This window comes from Esox lucius, chromosome 13, assembly GCF_011004845.1.
Source record: "Esox lucius isolate fEsoLuc1 chromosome 13, fEsoLuc1.pri, whole genome shotgun sequence".
NCBI lineage: Eukaryota > Metazoa > Chordata > Actinopteri > Esociformes > Esocidae > Esox > Esox lucius.
Genome location: NC_047581.1, coordinates 9,625,031 through 9,643,750, shown reverse-complemented (window position 1 = coordinate 9,643,750; position 18,720 = coordinate 9,625,031). Strand labels below are relative to the sequence as shown.

The 18,720-nt window shown below is 46.9% G+C and overlaps 1 protein-coding gene and 1 long non-coding RNA gene across 4 annotated transcripts; one reads left to right on the top strand and one right to left on the bottom strand.

The window, feature by feature from the left end:
* Positions 1–3,694: 3,694 nt before the first annotated feature.
* Positions 3,695–8,008, bottom strand: LOC109616522. The gene is made up of 3 exons (XR_002197671.3): positions 7,923–8,008; positions 5,325–5,395; positions 3,695–5,222 (listed from the first exon to the last, which is right to left on the bottom strand). It is a non-coding gene; the product is annotated as an uncharacterized LOC109616522 (long non-coding RNA).
* On the top strand, positions 7,095–18,128 carry LOC105014070. Of its 3 annotated transcripts, none has more exons than XM_010876072.4 (10): positions 7,095–8,317; positions 8,751–8,954; positions 9,061–9,244; positions 9,741–9,924; positions 10,356–10,453; positions 10,769–11,200; positions 11,409–11,585; positions 14,717–14,904; positions 16,031–16,254; positions 16,768–18,128. In XM_010876072.4, exons 3-10 carry the CDS (start codon positions 9,112–9,114, stop codon positions 17,390–17,392), a joined length of 2,061 nt encoding a protein of 686 aa, XP_010874374.1. In that variant the 5' UTR covers positions 7,095–8,317; positions 8,751–8,954; positions 9,061–9,111; the 3' UTR covers positions 17,393–18,128. The 3 variants fall into 3 exon arrangements, with proteins under 3 accessions (XP_010874374.1, XP_010874373.1, XP_019908217.1); XM_010876071.4 differs by having other exon boundaries at positions 10,727–11,200; XM_020052658.3 differs by lacking the exon at positions 9,061–9,244 and having other exon boundaries at positions 9,741–9,836; positions 10,727–11,200.
* Positions 18,129–18,720: the final 592 nt, after the last annotated feature.

The following is an 18,720-nucleotide window of genomic DNA, read 5'->3' as shown; positions in this document are numbered from 1 at the left end:
CCCCTTCCTGTCCCGGACGCCCCGGCGCCCATTCCTGTCCCGGTCGCCCCGGCGCCCCTTCCTGTCCCGGCCGCCCCGGCGCCCCTTCCTGTCCCGGCCGCCCCGGCCCCTCCTTCGGCTCTTCCGGCCACCGACCCACCGTCGGCTCTTCCGGCCACCGACCCACCGTCGGCTCTTCCGGCCACCGACCCACCGTCGGCTCTTCCGGCCACCGACCCTCCGTCGGCTCTTCCGGCCACCGACCCTCCGTCGGCTCTCCCGGCCTCTGACCCTCCGCCGGCCACCGACCCTCCGTTGGCTCTCCCGGCCTCTGACCCTCCGCCGGCCACCGACCCTCCGTCGGCTCTCCCGGGGAAACATATATACACATACAAACGAGCTAGATTGGGACCTGGTGTGAGCCGTCGGCTCTCTCTTTGGGGGGGGGTACTGACATGGTGCGGTGAGCAGCAGCGCCACCGTGCCATATTTCCACAAGTTCCCATATTCTCACGAACACATCCCGGACTGTCACATGTTTCCCATCTTCCACACCAGGTCCCAATCTAGCTCGTTTGTATGTGTATATATGTTTCCCCTCTGCTCCCCACATTGTGGATCATTGTTGCTGTCTGTTAGTTAATCGGTGAGTGTTGCTTAATGTACTGTTTGAATGTTTATTGTTAAGACGCATGTTGCGCACTTTGATTTCATTCAGTCATTAGTATTGTTTTCCGTTCGTGTTTGGTTTGTTTGTTGTTTAATAAAACCAACGAACGTGATATCTGCCTGCGCCTGGTTCCCTCCAACACTACACCAAGACGAGTCGCTACAGAATGATCCACCACAACTGGAACCAGCAGGCAGCCCCTCCAGAGAGGATGTATACCTGGAGGGGCGATTGGGGGTCTGACTCCCTCTCATCGGATGATGATGAAGCGGTCTACGAGAGAGTGGAGGAGGATCCCCTTGGGGAGCAGTGCTGGGGGTTGCCCCAAGATGGGTTCGGGGTGCCGCTGTGGGGCATGGACCAGTATGGAGTGGTCAAGCCCCTCACCAAAGAACAAGGGGAGCTGGTGAAGGGTCTCCTGCAGGACATGCAGGAGGCAGGAGGGACAGGATGTAGGCGAGGCCGGAGGAAGAAGAGGGCGAGGTGCCCAACGCTCGGTCCGAGGTCCCCCCAGGAAAATTTTAGGGGGGGGCTGAGTGGGTGCCCGGGGGAAGTCCAGACGACGCCCCCTCTATGTCCGGTGCCTCCTCGACCCCGTGCAGGCTGGCCAGGCTGTAGGCTGGCAATTAGGCGCACACCGCTTCCTGCTCCGCGGCCTTCCGCCGCCCCTGTCCCTGCGCCACGGCGCCGATTGCCCACTGCTGCATTGGAGCAGCAGCCAGCGCCTCCTTCCTGCCAGCGGCAGCAGTGGCCTGCACCGCCTGAGGCCGAGTGGCCTGCACCGCCTGAGGCCGAGTGGCCTGCACCGCCTGAGGCCGAGTGGCCTGCACCGCCTGAGGCCGTGTGGCCTGCACCGCCTGAGGCCGAGTGGCCTGCACCGCCTGAGGCCGAGTGGCCTGCACCGCCTGAGGCCGAGTGGCCTGCACCGCCTGAGGCCGAGTGGCCTGCACCGCCTGAGGCCGAGTGGCCTGCACCGCCTGAGGCCGAGTGGCCTGCACCGCCTGAGGCCGAGTGGCCTGCACCGCCTGAGGCCGAGTGGCCTGCACCGCCTGAGGCCGAGGAGGAGTGGCCTGCACCGCCTGAGGCCGAGGAGGAGTGGCCTGCACCGCCTGAGGCCGAGGAGGAGTGGCCTGCACCGCCTGAGCTTGCCGGGGTTTGGCCGCCCCGGCGCCCCTTTCTGTCCCGGCCGCCCCGGCGCCCCTTTCTGTCCCGGCCGCCCCGGAGCCCCTTCCTGTCCCGGCCGCCCCGGCGCCCCTTCCTGTCCCGGCCGCCCCGGCGCCCCTTCCTGTCCCGGCCGCCCCGGCGCCCCTTCCTGTCCCGGCCGCCCCGGCGCCCCTTCCTGTCCCGGCCGCCCCGGCGCCCCTTCCTGTCCCGGCCGCCCCTTCCTGTCCCGGCCGCCCCTTCCTGTCCCGGCCGCCCCTTCCTGTCCCGGCCGCCCCTTCCTGTCCCGGTCGCCCCTTCCTGTCCCGGTCGCCCCGGCGCCCCTTCCTGTCCCGGTCGCCCCGGCGCCCCTTCCTGTCCCGGCCGCCCCGGCGCCCCTTCCTGTCCCGGCCGCCCCGGCGCCCCTTCCTGTCCCGGCCGCCCCGGCGCCCCTTCCTGTCCCGGCCGCCCCGGCGCCCCTTCCTGTCCCGGTCGCCCCGGCGCCCCTTCCTGTCACGGTCGCCCCGGCGCCCCTTCCTGTCCCGGCCGCCCCGGCGCCCCTTCCTGTCCCGGCCGCCCCGGCCCCTCCTTCGGCTCTTCCGGCCACCGACCCACCGTCGGCTCTTCCGGCCACCGACCCACCGTCGGCTCTTCCGGCCACCGACCCACCGTCGGCTCTTCCGGCCACCGACCCACCGTCGGCTCTTCCGGCCACCGACCCACCGTCGGCTCTTCCGGCCACCGACCCACCGTCGGCTCTTCCGGCCACCGACCCTCCGTCGGCTCTCCCGGCCTCTGACCCTCCGCCGGCCACCGACCCTCCGTCGGCTCTCCCGGCCTCTGACCCTCCGCCGGCCACCGACCCTCCGTCGGCTCTCCCGGGGAAACATATATACACATACAAACGAGCTAGATTGGGACCTGGTGTGAGCCGTCGGCTCTCTCTTTGGGGGGGGGGTACTGTCATGGTGCGGTGAGCAGCAGCGCCACCGTGCCATATTTCCACAAGTTCCCATATTCTCACGAACACATCCCGGACTGTCACATGTTTCCCATCTTCCACACCAGGTCCCAATCTAGCTCGTTTGTATGTGTATATATGTTTCCCCTCTGCTCCCCACATTGTGGATCATTGTTGCTGTCGCTGTCATTGTTGCTGTTTGTTAGTTAATCGGTGAGTGTTGTTTAATGTACTGTTTGAATGTTTATTGTTAAGACGCATGTTGCGCACTTTGACTTCATTCAGTCATTAGTATTGTTTTCCGTTTGTGTTTGGTTTGTTTGTTTAATAAAACCAACGAACGTGATATCTGCCTGCGCCTGGTTCCCTCCAACACTACACCAAGACGAGTCGCTACACTTCAGGTGTATTTTTTCACTTTCAATATATTTGTCAGGCAAGAGGTTGCTTTCAGGGGTGTGAGAACAAGACAACGCTACAGGTGAAATTGGTATCTGTTGTCCTGGAAACTTAAGGGCCAGAGAAACATGATAAGCATGTCTACTTCTAAGACTTCATGTCATGCTACTGCACTTTTCAGTACCAGTTTCATTGTATTGCAGCTGGAATAAGATACAAATTGATATTGTAAAGTACACTTCCCTGGCTGAAGTAAGAGTTACCAAAAGTTAGGTTGCAAATATATTGAGCAGGTTAGAAGGAATACAATAGGTTTGTATGAACCAGGTTTGAACCCCTGAGTGTGTGTATATATGAATCACACTTTTAATGTTAAACATAGGAGCCGACATGTCATCGAGACCAGCAGGTAAAGCTGTAGGAGAGGAGAAAAAAAGATAGCACAAGAAAATAGAGAGTATGGGAGAAATGAAGAGAGAAAAAAGTCTGAAGATAGTGTGTGTGTGTGTGTGTGTGTGTGTGTGAGAGAAAGTGAGAGAGACTGTGTGTGTGTGTTCTGTGAGTCTAAGAGAGGGTGAGAGGTGCTGGCTGTCCACAAGCATGTCCTGGTCACCAGTATAGATCATCTCCGGTCTGTCTTCACCCCTGCTGTCGTGCACAGATGGAGCAGAGCAGGGAGCAGGCAGCCCTCATTCGCCTCCATGTCTGCTTCAGAGAGGGGGGCTGCTGTCGAGGATGGTGGGTGTTTAAATCTGATCACAATTAATTTAAAGTTCAACAGAGAAATCCAGAACAGAGACGACATAGATACATACAGTGCACAACAACAACAGACTTTAGGGAGTTAGTGAAGCTGATCCAGATATGAGGAACGTTAGAATAAAACAAAGCAGACAAAACATTAAATGGGTAAAAAATGCTTAATTCAGTTTATAAAAAAATGGTTCAAGGGTCTGCCTCCTCCTCACAGATTGGCAGGCTTTTCCAGAGCGATTGGATGGAGGGAGAAAAAGTTGAAGAGAGGGAGGCCTGCTGACAGAGAGTGATGACAGGAGACATGAGATTGGATACTCATGGCTGATACAGCAGAGACGTGTGCTGTCCCAGAATCCATCTGGTCGGGTGGATGTAAGCTCCATTGGAGACGTGTGCTGTCCCAGAATCCATATGGTCGGTTGGATGTCAGCTCCACTGGAGACGTGTGCTGTCCCAGAATCCATCTGATCGGGTGGATGTAAGCTCCATTGGAGACGTGTGCTGTCCCAGAATCCATCTGATCGGGTGGATGTCAGCTCCATTGGAGACGTGTGGTGTCCCAGAATCCATCTGGTCGGGTGGATGTCAGCTCCATTGGAGACGTGTGCTGTCCCAGAATCCATCTGGTCGGGTGGATGTCAGCTCCATTGGAGACATGTGCTGTCCCAGAATCCATCTGGTTGTGTGGTTGTCGGCTTCTTTGGATATGTGTGCTGTCCCAGAATCCATATGGTCGGGTGGATGTCGGCTTCATTGGAGACGTGTGCTGTCTTAGAATCTGTCTGGTTGGGTGGATGTCAGCTCAATTGGAGACGTGTGCTGTCCCAGAATCCATATGGTCGGGTGGATGTCAGCTCAATTGGAGACGTGTGCTGTCCCAGAATCCATATGGTCGGGTGGATGTCAGCTCAATTGGAGACGTGTGCTGTCCCAGAATCCATATGGTCGGGTGGATGTCAGCTCAATTGGAGACGTGTGCTGTCCCAGAATCCATATGGTCGGGTGGATGTCAGCTTGGGACAGTGAGGTGTCATTAGGTGGTACATATATGTATAGCTTTGTTATTCATCACTCTGTGGAGACTAAATAATTGTTGATCAGCTGACTATTTGAAATGCTGCTTCAGATCTTTATTACATCACACCGTGTCAAGACGACCAAAATGGCTGCCGATGCCTTTGCTGTCATAACGTGGGTGACATACAGCTGGGGGTACAACAGCAGCTTTGGATCCCTGGCACATATTACATCAGTTAAATGTTCACTTCAGGAAAAGAGCAGCTGGCTACATTAGCGTGGGAAGGGGCTTCAGCGGTCCTAAGAGCATAAGCAGATGATGCAGTGCAACAAAGAGAGACAATTAGTCACAGGAGGGTCAGGGAAACCAGCCAACAATAACACAGAACCAGCCAGGCCCACCTCTGAATAGTAATCCTGATGGGGATTGACTGGATCAACAGCGTCCTCTTTTGCTCTCTAGTGGTGACGTTCTGGAAATACAGGAGGTTTTCTGTAAGTGATTATAAGCTCATATTAAAAATAGGAATAATGAAAATACATTTATTTATTATACTTTACATGAGTCTTCTAATTGCATTTTGAAATAAATATATTTTTATTTGACATTAAAAAAAAACCTCTGCAATTCATGAAAATTATCATCCTAATTGTGTTTTTTTAATTTCAGTTATGGGTTTATGGCATCCACTCGTAACTGTTCAGACAATTAAAAACAGTGGCACATCAGAAGCATCTATACCGTTTCGGACATGAGAATCTGCCTGATTCGGATTTTTGTGCTACATCTTGTTTTTATGCTGTTTTTCATGGTGCAGTAGCAAGACTTGTTTAATTCTATTATGACATTGATAAACTGTACTGATGTTTTTTTTAGGAAACTGTGGTCTTCACCCAGGCAGCTGGCAGACAGGATGTGTGAATGCAGCTCAACATAATTTGATTGACAGTGCTGGTTGCCTAGTGATGGACGTTAGTCTCAGCTCAGACAAAGTATTTCTTTACAACCCTAGAAAATGATGGTTCAATGGCATTTTGAAACCTCCACTTGAGAACAACAAGGCAAGACAATCAACTTCAATTACTAACCGCCAAACCTGTGCTGGCCAATTAAACCGCCTTCCACAGGACCCTTGGGCTAATTTGAGATATACAGCTCCGGAAAAAATTAAGAGATCACTGAACCTTTAATCTTTCCTTTCCAAAAAAGTTGAAAAGGAAAGTTTCGAGTGAGGAACAGAAGTGTTTAATTTGCAGTGGTCTCTGTTCCTCACCTTTTTTGGAAAGGAAAGAAAAAGGTGCAGTGGTCTCTTAATTTTTTCCACAGCTGTATTTACATTTATTGAGTAGCCAAGCCTAAAGGTTTGGTCATAAATACAACCTCAAACTCAAAATGTTTTATTCTGATTGTCTTTGCCCACAAGCTTGTCAACAAAAATCATACCAGTATGTAAACAGTGCAGAATATAATATCAAAAAGCCCTTTACATAGCAGTGGTTACAGAAAATTCCCAACCAGAGACATAAATTTACTGCAGTTTATTTCTCATGTGTTGTAGTATGTAGTAGCATATGTAGTCAGAGGGAAGCAGTAGGAAATAAGGTCAGGCTGTTTAAATATGCATGAGGACCCAGTGTGACATGGTGACAAAGCTGTCAGTTACTCAGGTGTGGGTTGTTCCCTCAACATGGTGGCAGTGAAGAAGAGACACTGCATATCGCCTAATTCTAACATTCCCATCTCAAAAGGTTGTTTCAAAAAATATTCAGTGAGTACGTATTTAATAAGGGATGACAATTTCATCAAATCACAGACGATTCCCTTGTAATAGGGAATGGAAATGTGTTCTGTGCAAATCGGGCCTGAGAATTCCCAATTTAGCGCTAAACACAGCCTAGCAACTCCCAGCAGGCTTGAGAGAGTCAAAGGTCGAGACACCTTTCCCCTGAAGCGTAACTTGCCAAGTCATTTTGCTTCTCATTACACTGCTTGCTCAACCAGGAAGTACTTTCCAGCACCTGTGTGCTTGGAGAAAACTTTAGTTCACAATACAGGGTTGACCCTAAAGCGGGGGACAGACAGAAAATAATCACACACAAAAAACATTATATTTCATTTATTGGAGAGCATTTAATCTAATACATGCGTTTGACAATTCAAGATGAGGGTAACAGTGTTAATTAACATTTGGGTCATATTAAAAGCCACTACTTTTGGGAAGCGACCCATGTGCTCAGGTGACACTGTCAGTGCTGTGGGTGTGAGACCCGAGCACAGAACAGAAGATCAACAGGGGAATTGGAGTCAGATTTCCTCAAGGGAGATTTGAAATAAACATACAAACCATTGGGAAGACAACAGGTATGATGCTGTTTACATGTAGTTTGTTGCTGTTATAGTATAATCTGTATCACTGATAGTTACTGGTCAGATGAATAGATTATATGTAGATTATATGTTTTACAACAGAGGTTATTGGGGAATGAGAGATGTATCAGAGTACAATTTCAAGATGTAACAAGGCACAATTAATGTTCTGCTTAATAGTGTTTTTGCTTTATGACTCTTTAAATGTCTGTGATACTGGCCCAAACTCCTCCACAACATTTTTGAATTATTACCGGTAGAATGTAATGTATGTAACAAGAAGTTACTGGGTTATAATTGACGTCTTCCAGTAGATGTCAACCCAATACAGTCTTCCGAGGTAGCAAGCAACCTACCCCCTCTAGCAGTGTGTTTTAATGAAAGCAGCCTGAAGTCAGTCCCTGTTCCCTAACATCTGATGTTGTGGTCATGCATACTGTAACCTAAGTTATGGCCAGATGACTGTCTGTTAGAGAGGACCCTGGCTGCCTGCCTGCCCGCCTCCTGTTCCAACTCCACTCCTATCTGTCTAGCAGACGACGCGGCCGGCGATTAGCTCGTTTCGCTAATTCACGGTGATAATGCTGAAAAGATTTTGGCAAACTGAAGAGTAGCATCTCATCTACACTTACGGTCTAGTGAATGTAAGGGTTTGGTGAAACCGTAATGTTCCCGTGTCTGGATGCAGGACAGTCTCAGGCAGACAGCAGTGATGGCATCATATCAGGAGGAGTCTTTGAGGCGGATGAGAAGACACAGTCAGAGCCTCCTCCAGGATCTCTTCTATAGTGGAGTTCAAGCTAGGGACAGAGACACACCTGTGAGTGCACAACTCTGAAGGATGGACACGTATTTCCTAGGGATAAAATGTTTCTTGAGGGATCTTGACCTGACGTACACGTGATCTATCACGCTACAGATACCAGCCAAATATGGAGGTGCTAATAAAAGTGTAGCTGCGAGAGTCATCAATGGGAAAACCAACCTTCTTCTGTTGGAAAACCCTGACACTGTGGAAATTTACAAGGTACTTCTACCTATTCTGTGGTTACTTGATTATTTTACTCATTATCTTGTCATTGACTAGATTAGACTGCACTTAAGTTCTTGAAATGGCCCATATATCCGCATACCACACGTATAGTTCGACATATTTACGGTGTTAAAACATTGCTGTCCTACAGTGCTTGCATTAACATTAGCAATTTAAAGAAAAGAAAAGAACAGAGTGCATGTCCCGCAACATATAGTTTAAAGTATCTGTGGCCTAGTGCTAAAACCATGTCGGAATTATTGTAACTTGACGTACCTTTGCCATTGAACCAACTGCTGGAGTATAAAGACGACCAAAACAATTTAAACGATGAAGTATAATTTCCACACTAATTGTGATCAAAATCTCTGCTCACAGTTTGTTTCACGGCATTCACCATAACGGGTTGTGTAATGAATTTCCACAGCTCAATAAACCAGTGGTGCGACAGGGGCTAACAGGAATCGGACATGTCTATCTCCCAGCCTTAACAGCCAAGAACAAGGCCTCCAGTCTATCTTCAGTCAGAGGTTCTCTGACTTGTTTCTCCCCCCATCTGTACGGGAATCACAGAGGATCCTTGGCCTCTGTAGGCTCTCAGAGAACATCAGACTATGACAAAAACCAACAGGTAATTAAGACAACTTACCAAGACGTATTAAAACAATAAATGAAAACAAATAGGAGAACATGTAATATCTACTGTTTGATCACCTCACCTTGGTCCGTTATACCAGAGTAACCTCAAAGCTTTGAAGGAGGCCAAGAGGTCTAACGTTACTGTGACAATGACATACCTGGGGTCAACTGGTCACATGCGGTCAGGGTCGGCAGTGCCACGGCAAGACGAGCTGAAAGTGCTACAGCAGGTCTGCGGGGGTGAAAATATGTCTGTCTTCAAGGGTATGGTAAAACCAGGAGGTAGGTCCAAGAAGGTCTTTACTGTACAGGTCACTTCATAACTTATTTAACTGGTAGCATTGGAGCTCCCAAACTGAGACCACCAAATGGTATTTAAAAATAGATAGACACTCGTTTAAAAGAATTGTAATCTCATGAAGTAAAAAATATCCATGAGCCCTTTTCTTTTCTGCTGTGCTGTCAATGACTGATTGTCCAACCTAGCTCTCTTAAGACGAAAGCACAAACTGTGAGTTGCTTTAGGCTATGAGAGTCAGATAAATGACTAACGTAAAACTGAGCCAACTTTACCAACAAAAAAGAACCCTGTGGAAACAGTCATTCAACTGCTACAGGGGCGGTCCAATACAATATACATGTATGGCGTAGTGTGCGTGTCAGGAAACAAAGACAAGCTAAAGCCTGTACCTTTCAGACTAGCTAGAATTAATTCTGTTATACACTTTTATATCCTCAAATTGCACCCCGGTCTGTTCTCCTGTGTCCGCTGGTGCAGAGCAGTTCCAGTGGGTCTCCAAAAGGCACCGGGGTTACCCCTTTAGCTGCACCCTGTACTTGAACGGCCTCCTGGCTGCCAGGATCAGCTCCTGCTGTGAGTACCGCTACGCCCCGGGCTTCCAGCAGGGCAGAAACAGCTGCTTCAGACTCAACTGGCTAGCGGGAGGGTTGCCCTGCTATAGGTGAACATTGAAACCATCGATAATATCACTGTTACATTACTTCTAGATTAAGTCTCTCTGTTTGTGGAGTAAGACTGGAAATGTTGGATTCATTGTTAAGACTAGAGACATTATTTGCCATTCAGAGAAATGTTCTCTTTTATTTATTTTTTGACATATGAGAAAATCCATGAATAAATACAAAAACTATAGTAAAGTCCTGAAAAATGTATATAGTTCTAATTTCTAGCCTACACATCAATTTTAGCTTAAACCAAAGCCATGGCTATAACAAAACCATTACATTTACTTTAAAGATGCTGAATGCAGAAAGAAGAAAAGTTCCATGTAATGTTGTATGACATCGAAGAATGATGTCACCCATTGTGTTTCTATTGGCCCTATATTTTCACTGTGGAAATATTACAAAGTATATTTTTAATCCTTTTTAGATGTACAAGTCTCCGAAGAAAATACAGCTCCTGCCAGCAACTGAACAATGACACACAAGAGAACCTCAGTCTCCCACCAGACCAAAACCTTGGCAATGGTATAAAGCATCACTACAACAGTCTTTCACTTTCCTAAACGTATTCGTATTTTTTTGAAAGATGATACAATGCCTGTTTTTAATATTCTGCAGAGTCATAATGTCATAAAACAGCACAGTACACATAAACCCCTGCCTCTTGGTTGTCCCTATTGTAGACACATCAAGTAGGCTATTGCAGAAACAAAGTGATTTACTGCTTTAGTCAGAAAGAATGGACTTTATATTGTACTATAGTAATATACTTCAATAATTGAACTATCTTCTGTGCAGAGATGGTGGGGTCATGTCCCTCCTCTCCTCTGTTCCTCCCAGTCAAGCCAAAGAAGGCTGTGAGGAGGAGAGCCAGGAAACACCTGAAGCATGGGAGCACGGGCAGCAAAGCCACAGACAGTAGTGAAGACTCCGCTAGCACCAACATGAAGGGGAACCACAAGCTAATGAAGCCCAAACAGCGCAGGTGTCAGTCCAGTCCAAAAGAACACAGCAAGGTCCTTGCCAGCAAGAGGGAGTATATTGAGGCCCCGGACAATCTCAGAGAAGTCAGCATTGCCCCTGCTAATGAGAAAGAAGACTGCGAGGGGTCAATGGTCACAGGTGAGAGGTGGGACCTGTCCCAGTCTGCCACTCAACACAGAACTCATAGGATGAAGACCAGAAATGTTAAGACGACCCCAGAAAAAGACAATCTCAATAACTCCAAAAAATATGATCATCAAGAATTCAACAACTCAGCAAAAGTGTCTGGTGAGTACTATTTAACAGCTTTTACTGCCTGTGTCTGTTATTCACCTGGAGGGGAGAGAATGGTAAATGTCCAGTGTCGTATTGTGCTACCGTACTTTGAGGTTAAGAAACAGATGACCTGCCATTCATTTTTATCAAGGTATTTCCATTTATACGTACTTTGTAAGTTGGAAAAAGTTGGAACAAACCGAAGTGTTGCTTTTTGAAGATTCATTGCAGGATGAGGAAGCTCTGAATGAGGAGAATGGGAAGAAAAAGAAGTATCTAGGAACAAATGGGAAAAGCAGAAATGGGGAAAGACTGAAAGACTTCTATAAAGAATGTGTGGAAATGAGTGCTGGGTTGGACATGAGCCCAAACAAACAGAACTGGTTCAAGGCAAACAGTGAGTAAAAAAACTTGCAGCTCAGTAGAGATGACCAGGGTACTCCCAGACCACTGTATCTGATTTACATAAGACATGTATAAATTTGAGATCGAGAATAAAAAAATTATATCAATGGGTTTCTAAATTTAGACTCATGATGCGTTTCATGATTGTTTTATGATGTATTTTCTCATCCATTCAACTTTTCCTTTTTATCTAATTAGTGAACTGACAATTGTCTTTGTTTTGAAGTATTTTTTATTAGAAGCAGTATACAGAGCAGTTAAATTTGCAGAAATGATTCATTTTTTAACATTTAAGACAACATGTGAAACAGACAAAAATAAACAGAGACATCAAAGCAAAGTACACACCAAACTATTCTGCCAGAAGACAGTGACTACCACTGGGCTACAAACTTGCATCAAGTTACACTCATTGGTCCACTCAAACCTCTCACATTCCACTAATTGAATGTAAGCCACATCTTCTAATAATTAGTAGTTTCTTAGGGTGTCTTGCATAACATGCATTTCAATAGAAAAGCATGAATGAATCAAGAGTTTTATGAGCAGTCTAATCACTACATTTTGTAATATGCTACAGCAAGTCAGAGGGATTGGATCGGGCCATAGCCCGGACCATAATTTTGATCAATGATCCATGGAAGAAAGTCAAGAACTAATCAGGTGGACAAGCTAACAAGCTATAAGCTATATTAGCGAGAGAGGACAGTCTATCACCACTGCCACCTACAGTAACTAATTACGTGTCACATCATTAGACCCCCAACCAAGGCAGACCAACATAAAGTGCTGTCTGCAAGTCTTCTAATACACAGTGGCTTCTTTCCAAATCTGTCAGACTTAGAAACAAATTCTGGCAGTATTGTTTGGTCTTTGGATGTAATTCTCAGCTTGGCAGAGTCGAGGAGAGTTGGAAGAACCTGGAATAGAAGGGGGTCATTTCGAGTAAGCAAAGGATTCTCAATGTGTGCCTCCCACAGCGTCTATCCAGTTGCATACTTAGCAATTTAGCATGGAACTGGCCTTTTAAAGCATAGAGCTGCAAGTAGCCTAATGGTTAGAGCATCTTACAGGTCACCGAAAGGTTAAAATAAAGGTAAAAACGTCAAATAAAATAGTGCATGTCGTTATCAACCAGCCTTCCAGTACTTTAAGCAGAAGTTTCAAGGTCAATAATCAGCTATTATTTATAACTATACAGTAGATACAATCAGGGCTGGCTCCAGGCATAAGCAACATACAGTGGGGAGAACAAGTATTTGATATACTGCCGATTTTGCAGGTTTTCCCACTTACAAAGCATGTAGAAATCTGTAATTTTTATCATAGGTACAATTCAACTGTGTGTGACGGAATCTAAAACAAATATCCAGAAAATCACATTGTATGATTTTTAAGTAAATCATTTGAATTTTATTGCATGACATAAGTATTTGATACATCAGAAAAGCAGAACTTTGTTTGCATTACATAGATCATACGTTTCCTGTAGTTCTTGACCAGGTTTGCACACACTGCAGCGGGGATTTTGGCCCACTCCTCCATACAGACCTTCTCCAGATCCTTCAGGTTTCGGGGCTGTCGCTGGGCAATACGGACTTTCAGCTCCCTATTGGCTAGCCCACTCCAGGACCTTGAGATGCTTCTTACGGAGCCACTCCTTAGTTGCCCTGGCTGTGTGTTTCGGGTCATTGTCATGCTGGAAGACCCAGCCACGACCCATCTTCAATGCTCGTACTGAGGGAAGGAGGTTGTTGGCCAAGATCTTGCGATACATGGCCCCATCCATCCTCCCCTCAATACGGTGCAGTAGTCCTGTCCCCTTTGCAGAAAAGCATCCCCAAAGAATGATGTTTCCACCTCCATGCTTCACGGTTGAGATGGTGTTCTTGGGGTTGTACTCATCCTTCTTCTTCCTCCAAACACTGCAAGTGGAGTTTAGACCAAAAAGCTCTATTTTTGTCTCATCAGACCACATGACCCTCTCCCATTCCTCCTCTGGATCATCCAGATGGTCATTGGCAAACTTCAGACAGGCCTGGACATGCGCTGGCTTGAGCAGGGGGACCTTGCGTGCACTGCAGGATTTGAATCCATGACGGAGTAGTGTGTTACTAATGGTTTTCTTTGAGACTGTGGTCCCAGCTCTCTTCAGATCATTGACCAGGTCCTGCCATGTAGTTCTGGGCTGATCCCTCACCTTCCTCATGATCATTGATACCCCACGAGGTGAGATCTTGCATGGAGCCCCAGACCGAGGGAGATTGAGCGTCATCTTGAACTTCTTCCATTTTCTAATAATTGCGCCAACAGTTGTTGCCTTCTCACCAAGCTGCTTGCCTATTGTCCTGTAGTCCTTCCCAGCCTTGTGCAGGTCTACAATTTTATCCCTGATGTCCTTACACAGCTCTCTGGTCTTGGCCATTGTGGAGAGGTTGGAGTCTGTTTGATTGAGTGTGTGGACAGGTGTCTTTTATACAGGTAACAAGTTCAAACAGGTGCAGTTAATACAGGTAAAGAGTGGAGAACAGGAGGGCTTCTTAAAGAAAAACTAACATGTCTGTGAGAGACGGATTTCTTACTGGTTGGTAGGTGATCAAATACTTATGTCATGCAATAAAATGCAAATTAATTATTTAAAAATCATACAATGTGATTTTCTGGAGTTTTGTTTTAGATTCCGTCACTCACAGTTGAAGAGTACCTATGATAAAAATTACAGACCTCTACATGGTTTGTAAGTAGGAAAACCTGCAAAATCGGCAGTGTATCAAATACTTGTTCTCCCCACTGTAAGTGGTCACTTAGGACCCCTGACCGCTAGGGGGCCCCTGACTGCTAGGGGGCCCCTGACCAATAGAAGGTAACATTTTGCTTAGGTCCCCCAAATGGCTAGAGCCAGCACTGGATACTATACTGGGTTCTGTCCAGTCCAGCATGTGCAATCTTAGTCCGCAACAATTGCAACCCAATTTTATGACCAGAAAAACCAGGTCAGTGAGTGCCTGTCAGGCAAAATGTGCAGTTGTCACAAAATGCTTTTATAGACACCCAGCCTGAAACCCCAAAAAGCAAGCGACTGATGAGTCTTGTTTTCCCTTGTGTTTTTCCCTGTGTGTCAAGTCCTGGAGAGGCGGCGTCTGAAGAAGAAGCTGTCGTCTTGTTCTAACATCTTGGGCTCAGATGTGGAGCTCAGTGAGGAGAGTGACAGCACTCGGCACCCTGAAAGAGTGCTAAGGGACGAGGACAGAACTAAACTTAACAATGCTCAACCACACGTCCTAACGACAGAACGAGATCTACATGTCCAGGTGTAGTACACGTTGTGTAAATATAGGATCTTTGTAGGCTGTATATTTAGGAAGTGAAACACAATGGAAGTAATGTAGTGCCAAAAATAACAAATGTACTAATTGGAGAACAGGTGTAGAAAAAGTTGCCAGCTTCTCCAGTGTCACCCTGCCTCGCAATGACATGGCTTGATAGAGTACATTTAAAACACTGCAGTTTGTGTGTGTCAGTTACTGTGTCTGTTACACACTTGGCTCAGAGTTAACTTCAAATGATGATGAAGGAACATTTGCTTCGACATTTCCATCGTAGAATAACCTTCAATGGTAACTCTTTATTAAGCACAGTTTAAGTATTCAAAAGGATTTAAAATATGTATTCAAATCCAGGTCTGTTCTCTCCATACCTCCAGTCCGTACCACCACAGTCTTAGTCAGAGCTCTGTCCAAGACATTCCTCAGTTATGCTCATAGACAGACAGCAAATGCCTCAAACCTATGCTTACATATTAAGGTTCCAAAATGGCTTACATTTCAATCAAATGTGACCCGGGTGGCAACAGGAATCTCAGATATTCTGTAGTCTGAGCCAATAACAATAGATCAGAGTATGAAACATGTAACATTTATTTAAGTAATACATCATTCTTGCTATTCTATATGGGTTGTAATTCCTTAGTAGGATGAGAGGTGCAAAATGTAAAAACAATTTAAATAAAAAACACTCCAGTACTTCACAAACAGCTGGATTCCAAGACAAGTTGATGACAGGCTGTCGCTTTTTCTCTCGGTCATAAAACACAAACCACCTACTGTACAACATTTCAAACAGATATGACTACTTTTATCTAGCAACCAGAAATAAATTCTCCCTCTGTCTCCTTTTCTGGTCATCACCATTCCTGGCCATATAATTAGGGTTCTATTTTCTCCCTCTCTCTCTTTCCCTCTTTCTTTCTGTTGGCGGTGCCCTGTCCCTGTCTCCCTTTTTCCTCTGTACTCTAACATTTCTGTCTTTCTTTCTCTTTCTTTTACAAAACCTCTAGGCGTTGACACTGGTCTATCCCTGATATAACTGTACCTCAACCCTGCCTGAATTGACATCGGTTTGTCACTAATAACATTGCAGCTTGTTGTCTGTCTGCAGCTGGAAGCCATGATGCAGGTGCTGGACACATCTGACGAGGTGGAGCAGCTTGTGCTGAGGAACACAGGCCTGACCGACGAGCTCCTACTGAGCCTGGCTGCGGCTCTAAAGAGGAGCCCCTCAGAGGTCACGCTCCTTAACCTCAACCTCAACCACCTTGGACCCAACGGGGCCCATATCCTTCTGGACCTTCTGGGGTCCGTGCCCCAAGTCAAAGGACTGCTGTGAGTCACTGTGTGCGTGAGTTCCTGTGGTATAATACTAGCGACAACCTGAATTCCCTGCCTCTTGGTTGGAGCAAACCAAGGGGAATACTGACGGGTGGGAGGCGAGTTTGTTTTAGGGGTTAGCCACTGACTTACTGAGCATGTAGACCACATCTCTGAAAAATACCCCGCCCTTCGTCCAGAGGGCTGCTCTGACTGAGTGTCACAAACCCTTTGATGTCTAGTTGCAACTAATGCCATACCATTACCTCTAAACTATTGTTTAAACCATGGGCGTACAAGCATACACGTGTATAACTCTAAAGAAGATGTGTGTTGTCAGTTGAGAATGCCCTCCGGTCTACTCTGGACAGAGGTATTTTAACACCAATGGGTTGAAATTGGTTAAAGGTCCACAGCACAACAGCTGTCCAAAGAAAGCTTTGGCAGTTAGGTGAGGAACTTCAAAGACAAAATTAAGATGTTCTTTGGAAGGTGTTACTGACCGCTGATGCCTTTTCTTCTTCACAGCTTGTTCGGAAACCATCTGGGAGACCCTGGAGTTCTGACACTACTTGCTGGACTCGCTCAGCTCCAGGAGAGAACCATGAAAGACCTAACCACGCAACCGCGGATCGAAGAGCCACAGGATCACCGCCTGAATCCGATAACACCCTCAGTTGACAGTGTCCCTCTAAACACCAGGGGCGCTGCCTACCCCTTTTCACTGTTGGAGCTGGACCTAGGAGGGAACAGACTCACCAGCAATGGCCTGAGAGGGCTAGCGTTTTATATGAGAAACCACTCCAGACTGCAGTACCTGGGGCTGGCCCAGACTGACGGTGCAGACCTAGAGGCTTGGCGGGAGTTCTTTGACAGTCTGAAGGGAAACACGACCCTCAGCCATATTATACTGGATGAGAGTAATCTAGGAGACCAGGGAGCTAGGCTATTTGCTGAAATGCTAAGAGCCAATCAGAGCCTGAGGCAGGTGGATCTGGACCGGAATGAGATTGGCGAGGCAGGAGGTAGTGACATCATAGAGGCGCTGCTTTATAGGCGGAGACAGTTTCCGCTGAAACACCTGAGTCTGGAGGGGAATGGTATCAGTGCCGTGTTGCTGGAGAGAATACAACAGGAAGTGATATTTAATTGATACAAATGTACAGAGTTGTTCAGAAATTCTGGATACTGAAAGGTCAGAGCCCATAGCAAAAAAGAGGAACAGTCAAAAGAGATGATATGTGACTACAGCAACATTATTGATATAGATTTGTCGAACTGCAAATCAGACTATTCCTCTTTCACAAATGACTTCTGACAGCTATGTTGAATCTTCTCAGTTGAATCTCAGTCAGTGTAAATTGCAGGTCAGTGGAAAAAAACTGGAAAAAAAACATTTGAGACTCTTTGCCAACAGGCATGGAGGTCCTTTCCCTTGACTTCTCGGGTGGCCCTAATTTAAACTACCTTTGTAGAGCTCTCAGTCACAGACCTGACTTTCAGCTCAGCAGGTACGAGTGGTGTTGTGATTAAACTAGGCCAGGTCTATGGTGTGGATGAGTCTTCAGAGCGAAGCCCCATGAAGTAGGCCTTTCTTCAGAGCGTCTGTGGTGAGGCCAGGCAGAGACATTCACCTTGTGTTATTTTCCCCCCCCCGATCCTATGTATGCACGGACACTGCCCTTCGGACCACACTCACTTCCTTGTTAGAGTTTGTTATTCCCCAGAGTTTAGTAATCCCCTGGAATACTTTGATGGGATACATTTCCATCCCAGTGCAACCACGGTGACGCCAACATGAAACAACACTATTAAATAGCACTTCCTGTTAGAGACTGGTGTCAAAAGCCATCTCACTACAGTTCGAAGTCAGTAATAAAGACATTCACATCCCACCTCACGTGCATGTCTGTCATACTTCGGTTCATGTAATGACCTCAGTAGGTGTTTTTATCTGTCTGTCATATGAGGGACAGAGAGGGATAGAGGGATTGTATGAAGGGAAGCTTTAGGGCAGCGAGTCCAAGAAGCAGAATGTTTGGTTTCAGTAGGAAATGCACTTGACAGAGCTGGCTGAGGAGTACTGAAGGTGGAGTCATTTCAAATGCACAAAGTCACTATTCTATCTGAGGGAAATGAGAGGGCGGACAGTGGCAACATACGAATTTAGCCCCAAAAATAACCTGCTAATGCACACTCATTTCTTTCAGATGAAAGAAAGGCACAGTGCTTTTCTTCTAAGTGTCTCAAACCCGGAGAGGGAAAACGTCACTATGGTGTGGGAGTGTTCATAGGTAACACATTTCGTTGAGTAGAAACACTGGGTACACTTTATATGGTTGGGCATTGCTACACGGTATTTACTTCAAAATTACCAATTCAAATTGTCATTACTCAGTAATGACTAAATAATGACTTTTAAGGGATATTTGAAGGTAATTGTCCCTTTCTAAGATAAGGACTTGCCATAGTTTCTTTGCA